General features: G+C 39.9%; 1 protein-coding gene across 3 annotated transcripts in view; it reads right to left on the reverse strand.

Annotated features, from left to right (window-relative positions):
- The window catches only part of FTO (FTO alpha-ketoglutarate dependent dioxygenase), a 417,942-nt gene that overhangs the window by 225,866 nt on the left and 165,613 nt on the right, over window positions 1-26,463 (reverse strand). For 2 of the 3 annotated variants that reach the window (XM_020873086.2, XM_070451297.1), the window contains exons 6-7: window positions 20,860-21,003; window positions 9,929-10,048 (exon numbers count right to left, since the gene is read on the reverse strand). In XM_020873086.2, the coding sequence (XP_020728745.2) occupies window positions 9,929-10,048; window positions 20,860-21,003 (264 nt within the window). Of the gene's footprint in view, window positions 1-2,323; window positions 2,501-9,928; window positions 10,049-20,859; window positions 21,004-26,463 lie in introns of those variants that run through there. The other variant, XM_070451298.1, reaches the window with a different exon arrangement.

Genomic DNA, 26,463 nt, shown 5'->3' on the forward strand with positions numbered 1-26,463 from the left:
GACCAGGGAGTGAAATGACGTGACACATTTGAAAGGAACACTCTGACAGGGGTGAACATAAGTGGTAAAAATAGGGAGGTTATTTACACCAAGGTGGTTAACAGAGTGATGACGAGTGGCCAGATCATGACTCTGTCTTGAAAACAGAGCTAACGGGATTCATTGATAGATGAAGAGATAAACCAATAGAATTCCAAGGTTTCTGACTGGGCAGTGAGAAGCACAAATTATTGACCTGTGCAAGGAAGGCTGGGGAAGTTATGGGAATCAAGAGTTTGGTTCTGGAGTTGTTAAGTTTGAGATACTTACTACTATATGGCTGAAGAGCGTATACCCTTCCCAACTACTGTTCAGGTGCCCCAAGATATGAGACCCCAGTACCAACAAAAAACTAAATTATTGCTGGTACTGGCATATTCCGCAACTTCCATTCATTAAAAATAATTCACTGGTGACTGCATGAAAAGTTTATGACATTAAATAAAATACAAGCCCTCTTAATCCCTCAACATCTGTTAAAGAAGATCTGATGCATAATTCTGGTCAATTTCATAATTGCTCATTTAAATTAATAACATTGAAGTTAGAGGGATATATATATTATCAAGCAACCACCTGTTCCAGGTGTTTATAACCAGGGCAGGTATGTCTTAACACACTGAAAATTAATTTTGCAGATGGCTAGGAGACTCCAGATTTTTATGTGAAGGCTAATTTTGTCCATCAATCAAAACCAAGTTGGAGATTATCTGAGATTTTTCCCCACATCAAGGAAAAATTTACAAATAGGACTGTCACAGGTGGTTCCAGATGGGCTGAGATCATGCAAGGAGATACAAAAAAGATGATCTTAATTTACGTGTTAGGGAAAAGGCAGTGTTACAAAATATAGCTAGCCAGTGGGAATTTTTGCTATATGACACAGGGAACCCAAAGCTGGTGCTCTAAGACAACCTAGAGGGGCGGGATGGGGAGGGAGGTGGGAGGGAGGTTCAAGAGGGAGCGGACATGTGTATACCTATGGCTGGTTCATGCTGATGAATGGCAGAAAGCAATACAAGGTTGTGGAGTACTGTTGCCCTCCAATCAAAAGTAAAATATAATTTAAAAAATATAGTCATTAAAAAAACAAAAGTGACCAGAGATACTTTCAGGAACACTGGAAAGTCTACCTCAGGTTTCTTTAGTTTTTTTAAAAAAAGGTCATTCTTTTGCAGATGTTGACAAGAAGAGAGCAGGATGATGGTTATGTTTCCCTTAATGCAGGAAAAAGTCAACTTAATATGTTCCCAGAGCTCTCTGGTAAGTCAGATTTTGACACTTGGAGCACATTTGTCCAGAGAGACTTTTTTGCAAAATATGGGAAGATTCCCAGACCCGGCTCCCAAAATATCTAGCCCAAAGTCAAGAAGAAACCTCACCAGAGTAGCCTTGAGCTCCAAACCATCATGAGTCACTTTAGCTCCAGGACCGATCCCAGTTCTAGGGAAGGGAAGGGAAATGGGAAATGGGCGTGGGGGATGGGGGCGACGCTGATGCTAAGGAGGCTGAGCCAAATGATCTCTAAGTAAGGAGTCCGGAATGGCCACTTGTTTACACTTCTAACATCACTCCAGGTGACGCCTTCCACATGTTCAGTATTTTTATACTTTACAAACTCTCTCATTTGATCATCAAAACAGTTTTGTTCAGAAGAGAACAGTTTTAGGGACCATTCAGTAACCAACCTGGGAAATAAGATCCTACGATCTTGATAATATCCCCAAAAGTTGGCACATTTATCCTTTGGAAATCTTGCTTCCCTTGCAAAACTGTAAGTCTGTAGTTTAAAAAAAAAATCATTTTATTCTATCAGACTGAGCTTTTCTAGACTATGTCAAAGATATTTCTAAAAAGATAAATGACAGACTGGAGCTGAATTTAATGTCCTACTCCCTACACCTCCTCCTCCAAGAAACCAGAGGAAGTATACAATTTGTTTTATTCTCTATCTTTTCTAGGAAAAATGGAAATTCCCACCAGCCCAATCTGGCACGAAGGTTTCTGAATTTACATCTGAAATGCTAGGATGGTCTGCTAGTCAAAGCAATCCAAAATAAATTCTAGCAGCCTAGGCTCCCATAGCTCCCTGGGGAAAACTAGCAGGCGCTTCACACCTTTATATCAATCTGAATTTCAGCGTAGCGAAAATCATATATAACAATAGAATTTGTTTACTTAAAAAACATACAGAATGTATGTGAAATGTGTATGTGTGTGAGTGTGTGTGTTTATTAACACATGCTAGCAAAATTTAGCTAAAGCCTATGAAATCAGGCTCAAATACTAGAAACCTTGGCTGTTTATTCCATTTTTCTCTCACGCAGAGTTAAGAGAGATGGCAAGGCTGTTTCACGTGGAATTTCCCAGCTCCTGTCACTGTCTCACCATCTTCAACATTTTTAGTCTTGTTCCCATTGTGTGCAGAGCGGCAGTACTGGAACAATCCTCTTAACAATTCCTGGAATGTAACAGAGACATTTGAGTCCTCGGTACCGAAAAAGCTCAACTCTCACACAGCTCACGGAAGGGTTAAAAACAGAAAGTCCTACCCACTGGTTTGCTCTGATGTTTCTGGAGATATTGTCACTGGATGTATCCTCAGTAGAATTCCATTCAACACCTCTGTCTTTAAGTACAAAGCTGTAGGCTGTAGCAGCTTTAAGAAACATAAGTATCCCTTTTTTCTGCTGCACAGTATCTATGTGTGAAATTCTCTAAAGGGGTTTAAGTATTTACCCTGAACACTATCAGACGGTTTCTAAAATTTTCCTTATCCAGTTGCAAAAACACTTCAAAGAGAATCATAAACAGAGTCCTTTGTGCTTTCTATGCACATTCTGCTTCTAAGGCTTAAGCCTGAATTCTCTTGGAATTGGAAATTTCTTTCCAAAAAGACAGAATTCACAACACTTTTTTTTCCCCTTAATTCATGATTAAGTCTGCAGCAACAAAGGAAAAAAATTGGAAAAATCTGAGAGAAACCCAGAAGGCAATCAAAGGAATCCAAACCTGTTCGAAATTCATTGCTAAATTATCCATACACTTTTCCCCCAGATATTTTACTTTTAATATAACAATACAGAGGTGTGGAAGAAGGGGTGCGAAGGGTGGGAAGGGAAGCATACGGAAAGAACCAACCTTCAGGGAAGACATTTAAGGTAATAAAAAGAACGTGAGCCAAGGATTTTAAGTCACTATAGCCAAAAAAGTGGCTTTTTTCTTTTCTCCAAATTTCTAAAGCTAAACATAGACTATTCCCAGAGCTCAGAATCTGCACACAAAATTTGAATTGTTGGGTGCTTGAGACTGTCTACCTGCCTCCAGTCTGCTTCTTCTGAGCCACTCAGTACTGGACCAAAAAGGGGAAAAGGAATTTAAATTTTCATTTAAAACCACTAGACATTTCACACCAGATTCTAAATTAATATGCTCTGCTCTATCAGAAATGCTAACTCTGAAAAACAGAAGGCAGCATTAATATTATTAATTTAGCAAATATATTAAATAATATAATAGACAACAATTTAGCAAATATATTAAATTAATAAAATTATTAATTCAGCAAATGTAATTTAGTATATACACTAACACTAAAGGCAAGAGATATGTAAATATATATACACACACATATATATGTTAATGACTTCACCATTCATAAGACAAAAAAGATCAATATTTATATTTATATCATTTTCTTCCTCACACCCTTAAAAATTGTTAATCCTGGAAGTTTAAAATGAACGTAGCTAACTGAACTATAATATGATAGCAAAAAGCAGTATACCCAGGATATATTTCAGGATGTGAAAAAGCAACCTCGTTCCTCTATTTAGTTACAAAGAATTTAATCTAAAGCACTGTGATGATAGCTTCATTAATCTCTCCAAAAACAAACAAACTGCTCCTGGCTCCATCATTCCCCACCTCTGGGTAACCTATACTAAGGAGGGCTCAGCTAGACAGCAGCGGACAGGCTCCGCACTCTGAGCCTTCTCAGAAGATTTACACGGGCCAGAATGACAAGCTAAAAGGCATGACTCATCTTGAAATTAAACTATTACAACTGACTTGTAAAGGACAACTTTCACATTCTTAAGTACCTTTCTCTCTTAAAACTTTAACAAGAAATGGGTGACAGTCTGAAATAAAACACCTACTCATTTTCCATGTCTCCCTGCTCTCCCGTGCCAACTGTTAACATAAATAGATAGAATTAAATGTAGCCGATAGCTTACCTAACATAATTATATGTTGTGTTTTACACTGTTTCAAAACGGATACATTAAAATAATCCAGCCTTGGCTCCAACCCACTAAAGTCAATAAAGGTTATTAAGGCCAACTGCCATATAAATGCACTGCTATCCCAGTGCGAGGAACTGTCAAGACAGGAAATGCAATTCAAAACACTGAAAACCATCAGGATCTACCCTTCTCCTCTAGAAAAAAAAAAAAAAATTAAAAAGCCATAAAGGAAGGAGGAGGAGATTTCTCTCCACTACAAAAATCATCTGTATTCTGAAAATGTTTACTCTGGAAACTCTTCTAGAATATTCTATTGGATTATATACCAAATTGACCTCTTTTTTTTTTCTTAAGGTCAAAAGGCAAGGAATAAATGTCATCAATTTAGAGGACATCACACCTAGCATTCTTTTCTATATCTCAGTGAACTTGATAGTGTTAAAGCATTTTTTATAGGTAAAATAAATGTCAGTTTTGCAGAGCGCGATACCAGACCCTATGAGACAAACGGCCTATCCACTGAATCTCTGGCTACAGTAAGACTTCCTCACCTCACAGGAGAGTTCAGCTTTTCATATTTTTTTTTTTTTTACCCAGAAAGCAAAGCCTGTGCAGTTTCTTTCAAATGGTAACTCTCTTATCCTGAAGAGTAGCCCCATAACATGCTAATCTCAGATGTGGAGTGGTGGGCTAGTTTAAAAAATTAAAAAATAAAATAAAATACAAATATTTGAATAGTGTTAGAGTGTCATCATACCTTCCTGAAGAGCAGAATTGAGAGGAAAGACTAGGCTAAGTGCCTGGATTATAAGAAAGGGTTCTGGTGCTTTTGGACTTAATGGCTCATAAATTCATGAGGTAATATTCAGGGAAAATGTGATATTTTATCAGAATGTCATTCAAATATAAGGTCTAACATTTACATCACAAGAGCATGCCCAGAGAAGAACTATCCTCAGGGGAAAAAATGGCAAGAATAAACAGTGTGATTGAAAAAAAAAAGGAGCTTGCTGGAACAGGGGATGGGCAATGGAGGCTAGGGGAGTCTTAGAGATAGCTGACTAAACTTTTTAAAATATGTGACTGGTTACGACATGTGAAGCAATTACCATTAATGGAAGAAATGTGATTTCAAAGCTCATTTTCCCTTCTTCTTTTAGATCCTACCTGAGACTATACCTTTCAACCACAAAGGGAAAAAAAAAAAGAACACAAAGACAGAGAGGAATTCCAACGCAAGTCTCTTCCCCAGTACGAGGGCTGTCAAAGGTTGCTTTAATCACAAGCAAAAGGTGAAAAGTAATGTACATATTGCCTGAGGTTTTTTTGTTTTATTTTCTCGCCAAAGGAGATCGATGCTATGTGGCACAACAGACAAAGTGCATTAATTAAGGAAATCTTTCCGCAACACATATGCAACAAATGCAGAAAAGCATAATGATAAAGAAGAAGCATTTGTCTAAAAGGATCATCATTTTGAGTCACGTATTCCCTGGAAGCCAAGTGAGTGCATTCAGAAAGGCTGTTTGGATTAGTCTAATTCTATAGAATCCAAATGTGCACCAAACACTGCACTTTTTATGTTAAATTGCTGTTGAATTTGTTAACCCACACTGATTTCCTGTGTTATGGAATCTTGGAGATTACAGCTAACTTGAAGCAACAGGGATAATTCTGGACAGTTAATGGTACATTTGTCTGCATTTTCTTGAAAGGCTTAGTTAGCATCCGGGGGCCTCAAACTGGTAGCTCAACATTGCCCCCTACTGCTCACAAATGAAAAAATCGGAGGCAGGCTGGTACGAAGTAGGAATGCAACCAGCCCGTGCCAGTTCCATCCCCAGCGCACAACTATCGGATGGCAGGCCACCACCAGTCACAGAACCATAGACTTTTCCAATGATTATTCTCGTCTCTTCCAATAGCAAAAGTACATTATTACAAGTTTGTTAAAACTCATTACAAAAAGGCTTGAAGCAAAGCTTAAATTTAATTTAGAAGTGTCATTCCTTTTATCTTGGCCCAAACCTTCACTCCACTGATAACCATCTTCCTGAGACTTGCTGAGACACAGAGCCCATTGATTTCACTTAGAACACTCAGTAACACCACACCAACTGCAAGGAAACTGGCCCTGGCCAATTCCCAAGACTGTTCTTCTTTTTAGTATTTTTACACAGGAGTTATGAAGAACAGATAGTTTATCTAAAGAGCCAGCACCACCAAGTTAAAAAAATATATATATATATTTTAAACTATTTAGTTTTATATATATGTGTGTGTCTGTGTGTATATAACTAAATAGTTTAAGTGAATTCGTAATGAACATCACTGGTAAGCTCACAAAACCAAAGATTTCACTTTAAAAAAAAAAACAAAAAGAAGCCCTCGAACAAAAGCAATTCAAAAATATTTTTTTAAAACACTACAAGTGAGTTTCTTTCTTACTTCACCAACTCTAATTGTTTAATTGTTACAGTTTGCCAACTCTAATTCAAAGAACTGTTAAATTACAATCCCAAAGTCAACCTATGTCTTAAGATAAAGGTTCAGCAAGTAAAGCAGTTCTAACTCATATGTGTGTGCTAAGTCACTTCAGTCTTATCCGACTCTGCGTCCTCCAGGACTGTAGCCTGCCAGGCTCCTCTGTCCATGGGGATTCTCCAGGCAAGAATATTGGAGTGGGTCACAATGCCCTCCTCCAGGGGATCTTCCCAACCCAGGGATCGAACCCACGTCTCCAGCGGCTCCTGACTTGCAGGTGGATTCTTTACCACTGAGCCACCAGGGAAGTTTCTAACTCATGTAAATAAATAGATAAAACCAGAATTACACTGTGAAAAAGAAATTCTCTCAAAATGAAGCTGCCTTTATATATACATCCCAGGAAAAACTGGATCATACTCCGCACAGTCTAATTTTAGGAACAGAACTAACTGAGGAAATTTCAGCAGGAAATTTTCAACACCTCCAATCCAGTTGTACAATGCTCCATTTTGAACTGATTCATGTCTTTGGAGAAATCCATTTTTGTGATACTGTTAGTACGCTAAAAGGATTACAACATTCCTCCCCCTAAACACATCCATGAAAAGGTGTGGTTTAGTGATTTAAGGAAAAGGCTGGATAGCCGGGACTTCTGGATTCTGATTCAGACTTTCAAACTGGGGTGCCATCACGGTTGTGACTTGGTATTTTCATGATTATAAAACAGGGATTAGCAAAAGCTACCTATTTTTGCAAATTGGTTCACTGTTTCTAGCACATCTCATAAAGTCTGCACAGCAGTATTCTCTCAAGAGTTTAGCAGGCTTTTATCACTTTTCCACTACATTCCAAACTTGATGATCTGGAGGTAGAACAGTGAGGGGGTGTGGGGCGTGACCCTAGAGCTGGTCTTCCTGAGTTCTAACTCCAGTTCCCCGACTTAGCTGTATGACCTTGACGAAGTTAGGGAAACCTTTTGTGCTCCAGTCTCCTTGGGCTTCCCTGGTGCCTCAGACGGTAAAGAACCCGCCTGCAGTGCAGGAGACCCCGGTTCGATCCCTGGGTCAGGAAGATCCACTGGAGAAGGGATAGGCTACCCAGGCCAGTATTCTTGGGCTCCCCTGGTGGCTCAGCTGATAAAGCATCTGCCTGCAATGCGGGAGACCCAATGCGGGAGACCCAGATTTGGACCCTGGGTGGAGAAGATCCCCTGAGAAGGGAAGGGCAATCCACTCCAGTATTCTTGCCTGCAAAGAGTTGGACACGACTAAGTGACTAACACACAATACCACACAAAACTCTCTGTGTAAAATGGGAGAAAAATACCTACTTTATGAAGTTATCATAGACATTAAATAAATTATATATATAATATTTAGAAGAGTGTATGGAACTTAGTAAGTATCATGTGCGTGCATGCATGCGCAGTCACTAACTCATGTCTGACTTTGCAACCCCTTGGACTGTAGCCCACTAGGCTCCTATGTCCATGGATTTCGGTTTCCTCCTCCAGGGGATCTCCCCAACCCAGGGACTGAACCTGTGTCTCCTGCCTCGGCAGGTGGATTCTTTACCACTGAGTCACCTGGAAGCCCGATTTGGTATTATTACTGCAATTTAAATTTAGACTTAACCCAAATGGCCTCAACATACCTTCCAGCAAGAGTTCCTACTACACATGCCCTGAATTCCATGCTCTGGTCACACTATACTTCCCCCTTAGGACCTTGGTTTTAGAATGACTGGGACATAACGCTTCTCTCAGAATGCCTTCTGCAACCGACTCTCCTTCTCCCCACTCAAGGTCCCCAAAAGCCACATCTGTTGTTCACAACTGTCCCAGCTCCAATGCTCTGAATTTAATACTCCTGCCTCTGGACAGTGATTTTTTTCTTTAAATCTCTATTATAGGATTTCATTTGAGTTAATGTAACACCTGGCTATATTCACGCTTCTCTCCTTGTTAACCCGAATGCAGTGGTTAAGGGCACAAGCTCCAGAGCCAGGCAGCCTGGGATTCAATCTCCCTTTGCCACTTACTCCATGACCTTGGGCGAGGCACTTCATTTCTCTAGGCCTTGGTTTTCATGTCTATAAATTAGCAGTTTCTGCACCTCACCAGACTGTCGTAAGAACTTTAACAGTTTAACTTTAAAAGTTAATATAGGGAAAACTCTTAGAATACTGCCTGGTACCTATAAAAATGTGGATGAAGTTTAGGAATTATTGCTGCATTGTTCTCATGGTCACTTCCCAACATATGTCTAACATGGTACCAGGTACATAGGAAAAGTGAGAAGTGAAAGTCGCTCAGTTTCATGTCCAACTCTTTGTGACCTTATGGACTATATAGTCCATGGAATTCTCCACGCCAGAATACTGGTGTGGGTAGCCTTTCCCTTCTCCAGGGGATCTTCCCAACCCAGGGATCGAACCCAGGTCTTCCACATTGCAGGCAGATTCTTTACCAGCTGAGCCACAAGGGAAGCCCAAGAATACAGGAGTGGGTAGCCTATCCCTTCACCAGCAGACCTCCCCAACCCAGGAAGTGAACAGGGGTCTCCTGCATTGCAGGCGGATTCTTTACCAACTGAGCTATCAGCAAAGCCCTGCAAGTAGGAAGTGCTCAGTAAAGGTTCATTGCACTGAACTCAGCTTGTGCTGATCAAATCCTGGCTGTCTCCATTACCTTACAAAGAGTAAGTACAGTGGATTTAGAATGTTGTGTTAGTTTCAGGTGCAGACCAAAGCCACATATACCAAAGCATATATATATACACACATATATAAACCTATTCTTTTTCAGATTCTTTTCCATCATAGGTTATTACAAAATACTGAGTAGAGTCCCCTGTGCTATATAATAGATCCTTTCTGATTATCTATTTTATACACAGGAGTGCGTCTATGTTAATCCTAAACTCCCGATTTATCCCTCCTCGCCTCCCTTCCCCTCTGGTAACCATAAATCGGTTTTCTAGGTCTGTGAGTCAACTTTTGTTTTGAAGATGATTTCATTTGCATCATTATTTTAGATTCCACGTATAAGCTATATCATGTGATGCTTGTCTTTCTCTTGCATTGACCCAGGCAAAGCAGGCAGCCAAGGGCCAACAGGGCACAATATCCCAAGAAATCCGTTCCCAGATACTTACCAACCACTCCATCTTCCTCCACATCTCTTCTAGCTGACTCATGGGCTGATACCACCAGTCAGTACACTTTTTGTGTCGACTGCCTTGAAACCAAAACTGTCTCAGCCATTCAAACTCGACCTGGGGATCATAAAGACAAGACCGTGGTTATAATGTCCCAGTGATGGACAATCAAGGACAGTGTTCACTCAACTCTCCTCCAGTAACTTCACAGCCACAGGGTGAGAAAAAGTGAGAAAAGCTCAGCCTAACCAGTTCCCAATATAACTCAAAGTCTCTGGAGCCTTTTCACAAAGTCAGGGAGGAAGTAGACCTAGAGCTTAGGGAGACAACCCAGGTCAGGCTGGGGAGGGGGTTTTCAGCCACATTCATCACTCAGACATGAGGAAGCTATCAGTCAATCACGACAAATCCTGAGATCCTAAAGCATATGACAGCCTGCGCTGTGTAGGGTGGGAAAGGCATAATCAAACAAAATATGATTTCATTAAACATGTTTATTAAAGATTAGTGTTGCAAGGAGATCAAACCAGTCAATCCTAAAGGAAATCAACCCTGAATATTTACTGGAAGGACTGAAGCGGAAGCTCCGATACTTTGGCCACCTGATGCGAAGAGCTGAATCATTGGAAAGACCCTCATATTGAGAAAGATTGAAGGCAAAAGGAGAAGAGGGCAGCAGAAGATGACATGGTTAGATGGCTCAATGGACGTGAATCTGAGCAAACTCTGGGAGATGGTGAAGGACAGGAAGTCTGGCGTGCTGTAGTCCATGGGGTTGCAAAGAGTCAGACACGACTTAGCGACTGAAAAGCAACAACAGAAAGAGCAAAACACAGACACACATTAGGAGGTACCAATTTTAAGTAATTTTAGATCTAAAATAATCAAAGAATTTACCCATGGGCCAGGAGGAGCTGGCAGTAAGGTGTTCATGTAGCTGAACAATATAAAGTTGATTACGGAGGCACACATTACACTTAGAGAGCCATTCAGATTGTCGCTTTCAATTCAGTCAGGGCAAATGACAACAGGTAAAAAGCACTGTAAAGCCACTAATCATTTCTCTTCCTTCCTAGGAACCTACTATGGTAAACTTCAAATATTTCTCTCCTCAGCACCCTTTTACTCCGGCCAAATCCCATGATTCATCTGGTAACCCACTGCCTTCCCCAGTCTCAGTCCCTGTGATCTGGGTAGCGCTCCACTTCTAAAACCAGGAGTGGAACATGCAACCCTATCTGAGCCAATCAGCCCATCACACGGCTCCAGACACAGAAATGGGCTTGGGGGGAAACAGGCATATGATCAATCAGAATAAGACTGTCAGAAGATTCAGGAAAAGGATTCTGCAACCATTTTGAAGACTGGGAAGAATGGAGGCAACACAGCAGGAAGCAGCTGCAAGATGAACAGATCAAAAAACCAGGTCCTAGTCAAATCAACTGACTCTGGATCAAGCTACTCATGAAGCCCCTTAGGTTTAAACCATTTCAGGTTGAGTCTTCTGCTTCCTGCACTGAAATAATCCCAACATATGTAGGTGAGAGACTAACTTAAGCTTTAAAAGAGTAAGAAGTTGTTTCCTATGTATTTTCTATCACTTATCTTCAACTTGAAAAGCAAATTTTACCATCAAAGTACAACTTCATTCAGCCCAAAGCTCTTTTTACTTCTGCTGTCTAAAGAAATGTAGAGCTTTCACAGCTTAATATTGGTTAAGGTTGGCTTTGCTAAGGTAATCATGTTCCATATACAGGCACTGAGTTCTTATAGTCTTCACCTGTTACCACAAAGAATTTTTTGTTTGTTTATCCACGCTGAACTTTCATGAGGCAAACAAAAGCAACTTGTGAAGATTTAACAATGGTGAAAATCACTCAAATTACTAACCTGAGAACACCAAGTCATATGAAAGGGTTTTAGTTTACATTAACTAAATGTTTGTTTGATATGTAGAACTGATTTCAGTTAAAGCTGTTTAAACAGGGGAAAAAGGGAATGTAGACAATATTCAGACAATAGCTGCTAAACTTTATCTGTGGTATTAAAAGACAGTGGTTAACAGAGGTAAACTTTACTGCTTTGAAAGGAAAATGAATACAATTGTAGTTCAACTTCTCTGAAAATACAGGTTTAACAACATTATTTATTACAAGGAAAAAAACAGAGTTCTTTTTAGATTCCACATGAAATTTGTTCACATTACAGGAACAGCCTGTCAGCAAAGCTTCAAGCCCCTATGTTAGGGAGAGTTCAAAGGGTTTTTGCTTTTAATTTTTTTTTAATCTTTGGGCTGGTTATTTCCATTATGACAACAAAACACACAAACCTTGGCAACCATGATATCACAGGAACAAAATAATTATCGTTTGTAATTAGTTCATTCAGTCTGTAAAGGTACAAGAGTCTGGATTTCAGTAAATGAAAACTCAGAAGAGTGGAGCATACTTGGAAACTCTGCTATAGGACAAAGGAGCAAACAAAGACCTTGTCCGTTTTAATAAATAATGATGTTTGCTTCCTCTTCAGATGCCCCAACTATCTTCTGAAACAGACAGTGTCATGGTTAAGAATAAAGTCTCTGGAGTCAGTTCTAGGCTCCACTCCCGAACAGCTCTGTCATCTGTAAAATAAAGATAATTACATAATCACCACATAGTTTTGTGGTGAGGATTAAGTGGGTTAATAATGAACAGCCAAGCATGCCGGACACTTGGGAGATACTAAGAATAGAGACCAAAGCAGACCACAAGGCCCAGCACTCCTTGTCCTCAAGAATCTCACAATCTTATAAAATTTTTGAGCAAGAAAAGTTTTAACAACCATGTCAATTCATGCTCACCCCCTGTTCCACTGAGGCCGGTCCAGAAAAGTTCAACCCTGAAACTTATACCCAACAAGAGTTTTTTTTTCAGGCGTGGAAGTACTGCCCATGAGATACAATCTTTGTGGGCATGAAACCCACTGGCATGCATTTTAATCAACTCCGTAACCTGGCTTTTTCACTCTGACATTGTGGGCAAAAACTATTACAGGATATTCATCAAATGCTGCCCTCGCCAGTTCTAACATTGCCAAGATAAGCAGTTGGCACTTTCCTTAAAATTAATTAAGAAAGCAAAAAATATTTCCAGCTGCCTGATTCAGTTTGGGTTACCAAAATAAAAGCAGTCAGCCACCTTCTACCCCAAACTCTGCAGATGAGGAAGGAAAAAGGCAGGGCAGATGCTGCATAAAACCAAAGGGCCAGGACTCAGAATAGAACACAAATCCTATTACTTCAAGGCTAAAAAGAATCAGTCTCACCATACTGGCTGACTGACAACAGTCTAGCCATGACTAGAGGAGGCTCTTCAACTCTTCTCCAGAGGGTCCCTACAGCCAGGCTCTCAGCTTCTCTTGAGGTGCTGTCATTGTTCATGATGCTTTTAAACCACACTCCCAGGTTTCAGACATGCACTTAACGGAAATTCACTATTATCTGATCTTTGGCGTAATGGCAACACAATGATACGTAATACCCACAGGTGTCAGAAGGCGCACTGACAAGTCTAGAGAACTTGCAGGATCTTAGTCAATCAATGTAATACACCACATTAACAAATTGAAAGATAAAAGCCATATGATTATCTCAATCGAAGCAGAAAAGGCCTTTGACAAAATTCAACATCCATTTATGATTAAAACGCTCCAGAAAGCAGGAATAGAAGGAACGTACCTCAACATAATAAAAGCTATATACAACAAACCCACAGCAAGCATTACCCTCAATGGTGAAAAATTAAAAGCATTTCCCCTAAAATCAGGAACAAGACAAGGGTGCCCACTCTCACCACTACTATTCAACATAGTTTTGGAAGTGTTGGCCACAGCAATCAGGGCAGAAAAAGAAGTAAAAGGAATCCAGATAGGAAAAGAAGAAGTGAAACTCTCACTGTTTGCAGATGACACGATCCTCTACATAGAAAACCCTAAAGACTCTACCAGAAAATTACTAGAGCTAATCAACAAATATAGTAAAGTTGCAGGATATAAAATTAACACACAGAAATCCCTTGCATTCCTATACACTAACAATGAGAAAACAGAAAGAGAAATTAAGGAAACAATACCATTCACCATTGCAACAAAAAGAATAAAATACTTAGGAGTATATCTACCTAAAGAAACAAAAGACCTATACATAGAAAATTATAAAACATTGATGAAAGAAATCAAAGAGGACACAAACAGATAGAGAAACATACCGTGTTCATGGATTGGAAGAATCAATATTGTCAAAATGGCTATACTACCCAAAGCAATCTATAGATTCAATGCAATCCCTATCAAACTACCAACGGTATTTTTCACAGAACTAGAACAAATAATTTCACAATTTGTATGGAAATACAGAAAACCTCAAATAGCCAAAGTAATCTTGAGAAAGAAGAATGGAACTGGAGGAATCAACCTGCCTGACTTCAGACTCTACTACAAAGCCACATTCATCAAGACAGTATGGTACTGGCACAAAGACAGAAATATAGATCAATGGAACAGAATAGAAACCCCAGAGATAAATCCACGAACCTATGGACACCTTATCTTCGACAAAGGAGGCAAGGATATACAATGGAAAGAAGACAACCTCTTTAACAAGTGGTGCTCGGAAAACTGGTCAACCACTTGTAAAAGAATGAAACTAGAACACTTTCTAACACCATATACAAAAATAAACTCAAAACGGCTTAAAGATCTAAACGTAAGACCAGAAACTATAAAACTCCTAGAGGAGAACATAGGCAAAACACTCTCCAACATGAATCACAGCAGGATCCTCTATGACCCACCTCCCAGAATATTGGAAATAAAAGCAAAAATAAACAAATGGGACCTAACAAAACTTAAAAACTTTTGCACAACAAGGGAAACTATAAGCAAGGTGAAAAGACACCCCTCAGATTGGGAGAAAATAATAGCAAACGAAGCAACAGACAAAGGATTAATCTCAAAAATATACAAGTAACTCCTCCAGCTCAACTCCAGAAAAATAGATGACCCAATCAAAAGATGGGCCAAAGAACTAAACAGATATTTCTCCAAGGAAGACATACAGATGGCAAAAAAACACATGAAAAGATGCTCAACATCACTCATTATCAGAGAAATGCAAATCAAAACCACAGTGAGGTACCATTACACGCCAGTCGGGATGGCTGCTATCCAAAAGTCTACAAGCAATAAATGCTGGAGAGGGTGTGGAGAAAAGGGAACCCTCTTACGCTGTTGGTGGGAATGCAAACTAGTACAGCCACTATGGAAAACAGTGTGGAGATTTCTTAAAAAGCTGGAAATAGAACTGCCATATGACCCAGCAATCCCACTTCTGGGCATACACACCGAGGAAACCAGATCTGAAAGAGACACGTGCACCCCAATGTTCATCGCAGCACTGTTTATAATAGCCAGGACATGGAAGCAACCTAGATGCCCATCAGCAGATGAATGGATGAGGAAGCTGTGGTACATATACACCATGGAATATTACTCAGCCATTAAAAAGAATTCATTTGAATCAGTTCTAATGAAATGGATGAAACTGGAGCCCATTATACAGAGTGAAGTAAGCCAGAAAGATAAAGACCATTACAGTATACTAACACGTATATATGGAATTGAGAAAGATGGTAACGATAACCTTATATGCAAAACAGAAAAAGAGACACGGATGTACAGAACAGACTTTTGGACTCTATGGGAGAAGGCGAGGGTGGGATGTTTCAAGAGAACAGTATCAAAACATGTATATTATCTAGGGTGAAACAGATCACCAGCCCAGGTTGGATGCATGGGACAAGTGCTCGGGGCAGGTGCACTGGGAAGACCCAGAGGGATCGGGTGGAGAGGGAGGTGGGAGGGGGGATCGGGATGGGGAACACATGTAAATCCATGGCTAATTCATGTCAATGTATGACAAAAACCACTACAATATTGTAAAGTAATTAGCCTCCAACTAATAAAAATAAATGAAAAAAAAAAAGAACTTGCAGGATCTTAAAGGGCCTTCTGAATCGTCAGAGAAAAATGAACACATGTTTCCAACAGTGTTAGTTACGTGGCTGTGACCCAGAGAATCATCTCTTAGAACCTTTCTAATTCACCTGCACCTGACTGCTCTGTGGACAGTCAAAAGAGGGGTCAATCAAGAAAAGCTTTTCTCCTAGAAATGTCTAGAAAAATCTGAAGGTGAAGCACAAACAGAATCCATCTGCTGACCTGAACCATAGTCACTGGGAATGTAGGCAATGGGGAGCAAAGCTAATAGGATTCCCAAATCACATTTCTGAGTCACTACATCACTATACAGTTGGAAATCATTTGCATCACTGTTACAGGTAAGCAAACGTCACCCACTTCTGCCAAGTTAGTTTCAATCCTTGGTTTGATCCCAGGTCAGCTTGTGCATGAGGGGTGGGAACATGCCCACAGGGGTAAATGTCTCACTGCAGTAAATGAAATAAGTGTTTTCAAGCAGAAAGATACTAGAATGATACTAATATCTAATATTAGATATTAGAACAGGGAGAGACGCTAAGGCTCAATCTACAAAGAGTTACTCCATGAAAGCCCTCTCACAGGAGTTCTAAGGAAGATACAGGTCTGATCAGAACAAAATGAGAACCAAATGATGACATCAAATAGTAATGGGTTGACCAAAAAGTTCATTTGGCCAACATATTGTGCTCATAACATCTTATGTTTGTGACATCTTATGGAAAAACCTGAATGAACTTTTTGGCCATGGAAAAACTTGAACCAACTTTTTGGCCAACCCAATACATTCTCCTAGGGGAAATTTACTAGGTGACAAGAATGAATTTCACATTTTATAATTTTTAAGAAGGATATAAACACAGAGGAAGGGTCTATTAAACTTGACCAAAAACCTGTTTAAGCATCTTAAATTGGAAAAACAATATATCCTTCAGGTACTGAGTTCCAATCTCCAAAGTCCCCAAACTGCTTAGTCATAAACTATCTAAGACAAGGAAGACCAACCACATTGAAACCCGCACAGCACAAAGGTCTGCAGACATAAAACCAAAGGCTTCATCCTATAATGAGTCCAGCAAAGGCCTTTGAGAGACAGGAAAGCACACAATAAGAAATGTGGAGAGGATTATGGACACTCATGCTCTCATTCACAGAGGAGAGTGTGAGCATGCCAACTCGCGTGGCAGAAGAAGAGCATCTGATGATGTGCCCTGACATGTGGAATTCATTCTGAAAGCAAGGACATGACCTTGAAGAATCAAAGACTGGGGGGTTGGAGAAGACTGGTAAACATGCTACTTAGATTTAAGGCCTCCCCATTCAAGCCAAGGCTAGCCTCAAGGGGCTAATGTTTCTGATACATCTCTGCCCCCATCCCCACCCCACTAACATATACAATGTCAAAAGCAGCCAGCCACTTTCTTAAGCACATGGGTTCAGATGACAGTATTTTTCCTCTGGTTAGATAAACAGTGTGATTTTACAGACAACCCCCACCCATCGCTGGTAACAAAACATCACAGTCAGTCACAGAAGACCAGAAAGGATGGAAAAGAGTCCACATACATATTAAAGAACACATCCATCCCGGTACAGAAGGTGATATGGAGTAAGACATAACTTTGCATCCACGTCTAACTGAGTGAGGTCACTGGGCCCACAGATGCTTCTCTTTCCTCAAGTTCTACTTCTCAGCAGGGTCTCCAGCAGGAATTGGTGGCAGAGAACACAGGCCATTTAGTAAACAAAAGGGAGTGAGGAAAGTCAGTCCTGGGTTTAGCTGAGCATTAGAAGTGATTATTATTTCCCTGAAAGGCAGAATTTCTCTGCCTTTGGTTCTGGAGATTATGGCATATTTCACAAACTATGGAGCAGCTCATAAGATAATTAAATATCTTTTTAAAGATATTACATGACATTAAGATAGAGACACAGATTTAGAGAACAAGTGTATGGACGCAAAGCAGGGAAAGTAGGGGCATAAATTGGGAGACAATGACATTTACATACTACTATGTATAAAACAGATAACTAATAAGAATCTACTGTATAGCATGAGGGGAAAAAAGGAAGCGGTACAAAACAGTAGGACATATATTAAGTTAACCTTAAAAATGCATTTCAATATACAGTAGGTATAGACAAATACTATTTGATTCCACTTACATGAGAACAGGGAAATCCATGGAGCCAGAAAGTACATTGGTAGATGCCTGGGGTCAGGGGTGTGGTGGGGCAGGGGAGGCTGAGGACGGAGAACGGTGACTTAAGTGTTTAATGCGGACAGAGTTTAGTGTTTAATGGGGATAGAGTTTCAGTTTAGGAAAGCTAAAAATTTGGGAGACGGATGATGGTGAGAGTTGTACCACAAGGTGAACCATAGTGCTACTGAAGCATACAGTCAAATGTTTAAAATAATATGTTTTATATTATGTGACTTGTATCACAGTAAAAAAAAACATTGAAAGAAAATATTAATGGCTCTGTGTGAACACTGTTCTCCTCTGCTCAAAACCCCCCAGTGGTTCCCTATTACCCTCAAAGTAAAAAGCAAAGTCCTGGTCCTCACAGACACCTCCAACGACCAATACGACCTTCGGCTCCTCGTCCCCTGGCACCGTCTCCATGACCTCATCTCCTGGAACTCTCAGCCCCACTCCCACCACTTACACGGGACTGTCCCTCAGCTAGTCCATGAACACCACGCATTCTCCCACTGTACCAGCCCATCAGCGGTTTTTGCCTCTGCCTGAAACACTGTGACCTGGATATCCACGTGGCTCCCTCCCTCACCTCCTTCAAGTCTCTGTTCAAAGGACATCTTATAGTGGAGATGCTCTCTGCTTATCTTAATCTCCTCTACTTTGTTTTTTCCAACACATTATATAATGAACTGAAGGAGGATATTTATTGTTTATCATCATCTCCCTGCATTAGAATGTCTATTTTACTTACCAGTCTATCCAAAATCAGTAAAGCGTATGCCTACAATGTGGGAGACCCGGGTTCAATCCCTGGGTCGGGAAGATCTCCTGGAGAAGGAAATGGCAACCCACTCCAGTATTCGTGCCTGGAAAATCCCATGGATGGAAGAGCTTGGTAAACTACAGTCCATGGGGTCGCAAAGAGCTGGACACGACTCAGTGACTTCACTTCAGTTATCCAAAAGCACCTTTCCAGAGTGCTTTGTGCATGTTCAGTAATTATTTATTGAAAAGATGATTGAGAACATTTTTGTATTCTAAATTCTCCACCAATCATTCTAACTACATCAAAGAAAAAGCCTTTGATGGATGACAATCTTCAATAATTCTCTACCACTTGGTAAACTCTTTTTTTATATAATTTAAGGTATATTTACCCACCATAAAGGGCTTCCCAGATGGCTCTGGGGGTAAAGAGTCCACGTACAATGCAGGAGACACAAGAGATGCAGGTTCGATCCCTAAGTTGGGAGGATCCCCTGGAGGAGGGCATGGAAACCCACCCTAGTATTCTTGCCTGGGAAATCCCATGGACAGAGGAGCCTGGCGGGCTACGGTCCATAGGATTTTAAAGAGTCAGATATGCTGAAGCGACAGGGCACACACACATGCACCCACTACAAAATTCACCCATTTTCAGTGCAGAATTCAATGACTTTTAGAAAGTGTATGAAGTTCTGCACTAATCTTACTTCTTAACATGAAAAATGAAGACTGTAGGCCCAGTACCTTCTTTAGCCAAAAGCATCTGCTAGAATAGCATAACATTGCTGTTTTCACAGGCTAGAGTTTTCTGGTTATCTTTTCTTTTGGCTGCTGATACTGGCTTTCCACTTAAAAGTGGTAATATAAAGCTTCCTTTTTAAAGATTTTTATTTACATAAAAAATGAGCTGATTCTTTAGAAAGTACTGAAAAGATAACAATAGATACGGTCCAAAGATATAGCAAAAATTGACAGGGTATTCATGAAAATACCAAAGTCTGTGAAACACTGACTCAGGGGACCCAGACCTGCTGGTCTCACAGACTTCAGAATTTTGTAAACAAAAGGCACCTGCTCTGAGGATTCACCTTCAGCTTCCATCAGTTCTCGTTGGAAGATTATCCTTCATGGGCCTCTTGCATTTCTACACACCTTGCCTTTTGTTTCAGCCTCTCATTGCAAGGGTGTGTGTATGTTAATACCCTTGGAAAATATAATTTCTCTCCCCAGAATAAAGGGCAGGTTTGATAACAGATTTAGAGGAAAAAGATGTGCCTTGATTTGGAGCAAAGGAAAGGCCTGCCTACTGCCCATCACGAACAGGTTACCCCAGCCCGGGCTCCTCTCCTATTGCGCTAGGCTTAATTGCTCAATCATGTCCAACTCTTTACAAACCCATGGACTGTAGCCTGCCAGGCACCTCTATCCATGGGGATTCTCTAAGTAAGAACACTGGAGTGGGTTGCCATGCCCTCCTCCAGGGGATTTTCCCAACCCAGGGATTGAACCCAGATCTCCCACATTGCAGGCAGATTCTTTACCAGCTGAGCCACAAGGGAAGTCCAAGAATACTGGAGTGGGTAGCCTAGCCCTTCTCCGGGGGATCTTCCTGACTCAGGAATCGAACAGGGGTCCCCTGCACTGCAGGCGGATTCTTTACCAGCTAAGCTACCAGAGAAGTCCCCTCTCCTATTAATAGAATGTAAACCCTCCATGCACATGCCATATGGCATATGCTAACTGGCCCTCTGTGCGTGGTGGAGACAAAGGCTGGCAGAACTGGCATGAAAATGCTGATGCTCTGGCTACTGTCTTGTTGGAAGCAATGAACCATCCTTGGTCTGACACTCACAGCAAACACTGGCCGATTACTTCGTTAGCTATAAGTAGGACAGGATCATCACAGTTCTTGGAAGCCCTTACCTCATTGTGGATTTCTTCTCCTTGTTTCAAAACCACCGACTCCAAGGATTTCAAAGAGATTTCACCGTTGTCTGCCTCATCGCGGACATTCTGCAGAGCCACCTGGCAGCGCTGTGAGATGTATTCCAAGGTCCCCGTCGAGCACTGCGGAGATAGAACCAGCCACCAAGGTGATAAGCGAACTCCAAGTTTACCAGCGCCTCCCTTCCTAGGATGTCTGTCCTCTTCCTGGGCATTTACCTGCCGCCCTCTCAGCTCAGCCTATGCTTCTTAACCCAAGAATGACCACAGAAGGTTTCTCCTTGGGCTCCGTGCTCCCACCCTGGCCTCCCCTGGGCCACTCATGTTGCTGTTTTCTTATTACATAGGCTTCGTATCTCCAGAGAGTAGGTTTCTGCAGGCTAAAGCCCTGTTTCCAAATGTATATACTCTACACATACCACAGCACCTAGAACTGAGTCTTTTTTTTTTTGGCCCTGTTGTGAGGCATGTGGGTCAGGATTAGTTGCCTGTGGGATTGAAGCTGTGCCCCCTGCAGTGGAAGCATGAAGTCTTAACCACTGGACCTCCAGGGAAGTCCCTGAGTGTTAAATATATATATATGTAAAACAAAAACTTAATAAGTACCTATTGGAAAATGTTAGTCACTCAGTCGTGTCTGAATCTTTGCAACCCCATGGACTGTAGCCAGCCAGGTTCCTCTGTCCATGGGATTTTCCAGGCAAAAATACTGGAGTGGGTTGCCAATCCCTTCTCCAAGGGACCTTCCCGACCCAGGGACCAAACCTGGGTTTACTGCATCACAGGCAGATTCCTTACCATCTGAGCCACCAGGTGATAGACCCTAAGTACCTACTGGAGGAATAATTAGTTAACCAAGAAGTCAAGGATGCAGACTTTATCTCAAGTGCCCTGCACCTAAAAATGAGGGAAATAAAAAGGTAAACAGACAGTGGAACTGGTTCAAAAACACCCAAAATACAACAGCAATGGGGGGAAAAATGAAGCTATAAACACAGAGCAAAGGATTCATTTTCCTTTTCGGCAAGAAAGTATACACTAGGCAATTGCAAGTCGTTGGCAGAAGAGAACCTTCAAATCGTGGGGGATCTGTGACTCGTGCCCTCAAGGCATGTTCAAAGGCATCACCTAGTACCTGGGCATGAGCAAAGGCACAGGTAACGGGCCCATACCTCTTTCATCTGTGGGAGCAAACAGAGGTCAAAGGGACAAACTCCTTTGAGTGAGCATATGTCAGAAAAAAAAGAGGATGCAGGCGGAGTGTGCATCCGTTTGTTTTGATAATGACACAATTTCCTAGGATGATAAAAAGCAAGTTATAAATATCCTTTAGACCCAATGAGGGAAATGTCTCCCCAAAGTATTTTTATTATTTACAATTTAAACGGATCCCTTCAAAATAACCTTGAAGGCTAATCCCCTGGTACAAAAATTCTTTGCACGGTTACTGCCACTTTACACAATGTGACCTGGGCACGCCTGGGGGAAAAAAAAAAACAACAAAGTTTCTATGCCAAAACCAGAAGCTTGACTAACAGGTATTTTAATATGACGATCCCAAAGTGCTGGGAATAGAAGGGCAGCAGCTCCAATGTGCTACAAAGAAAAAACAAAAACTAGAATTGAATTACCACTCGCCTTTGTCCCATAGGCAACTCTACAACATATTTTCTTTCATGACATTCTGTCTGTAAACATATTCCGCCTGTACCTTTACTTTCCCAAGTATGGTGTAACTTCCATGAGAGGCGATTAACTGAAATGCCATCTTCTATAACAAAAGATTAAAATACAGAACTTCCCATGAACTCTGGTGAAGCCATACTTGCTGCCACCAAAAAAAAAGGGGGGGTAGGAATATATATACATCTTCTGGGTGATTAGAAGTCATCTCATATAAAGAGGAAGATGACTTCTAATCACCCAGAAGATGTATATATATTCCTAAAGAACCTATAATCAGGACTAATTATTTTACGTAACAGTTGTATTGAGATATATTAATAGCTCACATGTCCTAAAATTTACCCACTTAAAGTATATAATTCAACGTTTTTTAGTATATTGAGTTGTGTAACCATCACCTCAGTTAATTTTAGAGCATTTTAATCACTTGAAAAAAGAAACCTTGTCCATTTCAGCAATCATGCAGTCCCATTTCTACCAGCCTTCCCAGATCTAGGCAAGCACTAATCTACTTTCTGGGTCTATAGATTTGACTACTCTGTATATTTCGTATAAATGAAATCATACAATCTGTGATCCTTTGTGACTGGCTTCTTTCACTCAGTCTTATTTTCAAGGTTCTCCCATGTTGAATTGTGTCGGTATCCCATTCCTGTTTATTGTCAAATATCACTATCAAATCATTCAGCCATAGGGATATGACACCTTCTGTTTATCCATTCATCAGAGGATGAAACTTTGGGCTGTTTCCACTCTTTGGCTATTATGAATTAAGCTACTATGAACATTCACGTACAAGTTTTCATTTCTCTTGGGTATACACCCAGACATGGAATTGCTGGGCGATATGGTAATTCTATATTAACCTTCTGAAGAAGTGCCAGACTGTTTTCCAAAATGGCTGCACTATTTCACATTCCCTCCAGCAATGTATGAAGGCTTCAATTTCTGCATATCCTCAGAACACTTGTCACTGTGATTCTGATTATAGCTAACTTCTCATGTGTTTATGGGCCATTTGTATATCTCCTTTGGAGACATGTCTAGTCAGATCCTTTACCTTTTTAAAAGGTTGGATTCATGTCAAAGTATGGCTAAAACCACCACAAGTCTGGTGGTTTAATTGTAAAGGATAATTGTAAAGCAATTATCCTCCAATTAAAATAAATTAATTAAAAAATTTTTTTAATTTTAAAAAAGGTTGGATTATTTATCTTTTCAATCACTGACTTGTAAGAGTTCTTTACATATTCTAAAAATGGGTACCTTGTGAGATATATGATATATATATATTTATAATATATTTACAAATATTTTCTCCCATTCTGTGGGTTGTGTTTTTTACTTTTTGATGGTAACCTTTGAAACATCACAGTTTTAACTTTGGTAAAGTCCAAATCATCTATTTTTTTCTTTGATAGCTTATGCTTTTGGTATCATATCTTTTTAAAAAATTTCCTACTCTAAGAATCACATGCTGCCGCTGCTGCTGCTGCCGCTAAGTTCGCTTCAGTCATGTCCGACTCTGTACGACCCCATAGACGGCAGCCCACCAGGCTCCCCGTCCCTGGGATTCTCCAGGCAAGAACACTGGAGTGGGTTGCCATTTCCCTCTCCCAATGCATGAAAGTGAAAAGTGAAAGTGAAGTCGCTCAGTTCTGTCCGACTCTTAGTGACCCAAGGGACTGCAGCCTACCAGCCTCCTCCGTCCATGGGATTTTCCAGGCAAGAGTACTGGAGTGGGTTGCCACTGCCTTCTCCTAAGAATCGCATACTGATAAGTAATTATTCATCAAGGTTAACTAAAATAAAGCAAAACAAAAAATGCAGAATAGTGTGCAGGCTACTAGCCATGTAAGAAATTTTTAAAATTATCATTAAATACATATGTGTTTGCTTATATATTTATTAAATGTCACTGAAAGGATAAAAAAATATCTGATAATAGCAGTTGCCTCTGGGGAAGAGGAGCTGGTTGGGTTGAGGAGAGACACATATCAACTGTACACGCTTAGATATTTTTTGAGTTTTGAACCATTTGAGTACCTATTCAAAATATAATTATACATAAAAATTTAAATTTAGAAAAAAAACCCAGATATTCTGTGTTGAATCCCAAGAATATTCTATCACAACCAGAAAAAAATAACCTAAAATCAAATAAAGATTGAGAGTCATCAGACATAATCTAATCACATTTTTGCAACCAAAAACTGAATAGATTTCTTCTGAGTAACTAAAATGAATTTCAGAACAGCGTTTCCTTAAAACAATCTGCTTCCTACATATTGTGAATAGGCAGAAAATAGCAAATTATTTTGTTTGGCACAGAAAAAAGGTCAAATTTAATATTGCATGAGGGAAAAGACAATTGTAGAACAAGGAAAGCTATAAAGTTGCATGGATTTTTTTCTATATATATTGAAGGAAACAGTAATGTTAACTATAGTGATGGGGAAAAAAATCATTTCCCTCTTCTGTTATTGAAAAACAGTTAAGATGAAATTAAAAGTTTTAAATAAGATAAAAATATAATGCTGCCACCTTACCCTATTTTAATTGTGTGATTCTTCATCCACACATAGCTGTAATCAATATACACATATCAATGTATATGCTGTTTTTCACTTTTTGTACCTAAGTATTCCAAACTACCATTTGCAATGCTACTCAATGAGGTAATATTAACAATTAGTGAGTAACATAATATAAAGGTGTTAAGGTTCTATTCAACTTTTCACTACTATTAATCATGCCAGGTAAATAGTTTTTATATATACTTCTTTTGAATTTTTCCTAGGTTTGAGATCAAAGATATTATTCAATATCTTTACCATACCATAAAAATATTCATGGTGCTTTGGACATATCCCAATATAGCTTTCCAAAAAGTATGCTTATTAGAAAAACTACCAGAAGTGCATGAATGTACAGTTTTACTGTAACTTCACCAGCACTGAATATTATCATTTTTGATTTTTGGTAGAAGTAAAAAGTTAAACTTAAAATGATGATTTAAAAAAAAAATTACATTTAACTTTAAGGTACTTTTTGAAGCCTGTATATACAGGATCATGTAAAACAGAATGAGAAACTTTTTCTTTTAAAAGGCCAGGTAGTAGATATTTTAGGCTTGCAGGTCATAAGGTCTGTGTTCAACTACTCAGCTCTGCCATTGTAGCTTCAAAGCAGCCACAAACAATACATAAGCCTGGCTGTGTTCCAATAAAACTTTATTTACAAAAACAGCTGGCTGGCCCACAGATCATAGAGGGTACTGACCATGATCATATAGAAAGCAGGATAGTCACATCATTCACATTATATGTATCTAATCAGTAAAACAACATAAGCTTCAACTAAAGTAGAGATAAAAGGTACAGGTTTGGGATTATATTTTTCTCCTAAGAGCATCACTGTACATCTCCATTTCTTTTTTTTTTTTAATAAATAAATTAATGCTCAAAACTTTCCCTAAAAACTAGAAGACACAAATATAGCTATAACTAAACAGAAAGCTAAACCTCAGGACATTTTTAAAGCACTGCCACTTTAGTAAAGTTGGTCATCTAGGAAAAAAGGAAGTGTGAAACCAGAGGTGTCCTTTAAAACACAGTATGAAGGGCTCCTTTTGGGAACTTCCGAGTATGTATTTATTGTAGGAGGTGGAGAAGGAAATATGCTCTGATCTCTTACAAATTTTAATCCCAAATTTCCATTTGTCTGCTGGACCTCTCCACTTGGCAGCTCTAACTCAGACTGTTTAAAAGTGAACTATATTCTTTTACTAGTGTTTTAGAACTACCTGCTTATAGTAACATCATTTCCAAATCATCCAGACTTGCAACCTCAGAGTCACCCAAGAGCCTGGCACATGACAAGCATCCAGTAAAGAGA

Source organism: Odocoileus virginianus, chromosome 20 (genome assembly GCF_023699985.2).
Source record: "Odocoileus virginianus isolate 20LAN1187 ecotype Illinois chromosome 20, Ovbor_1.2, whole genome shotgun sequence".
Classification (NCBI taxonomy): Eukaryota; Metazoa; Chordata; class Mammalia; order Artiodactyla; family Cervidae; genus Odocoileus; species Odocoileus virginianus.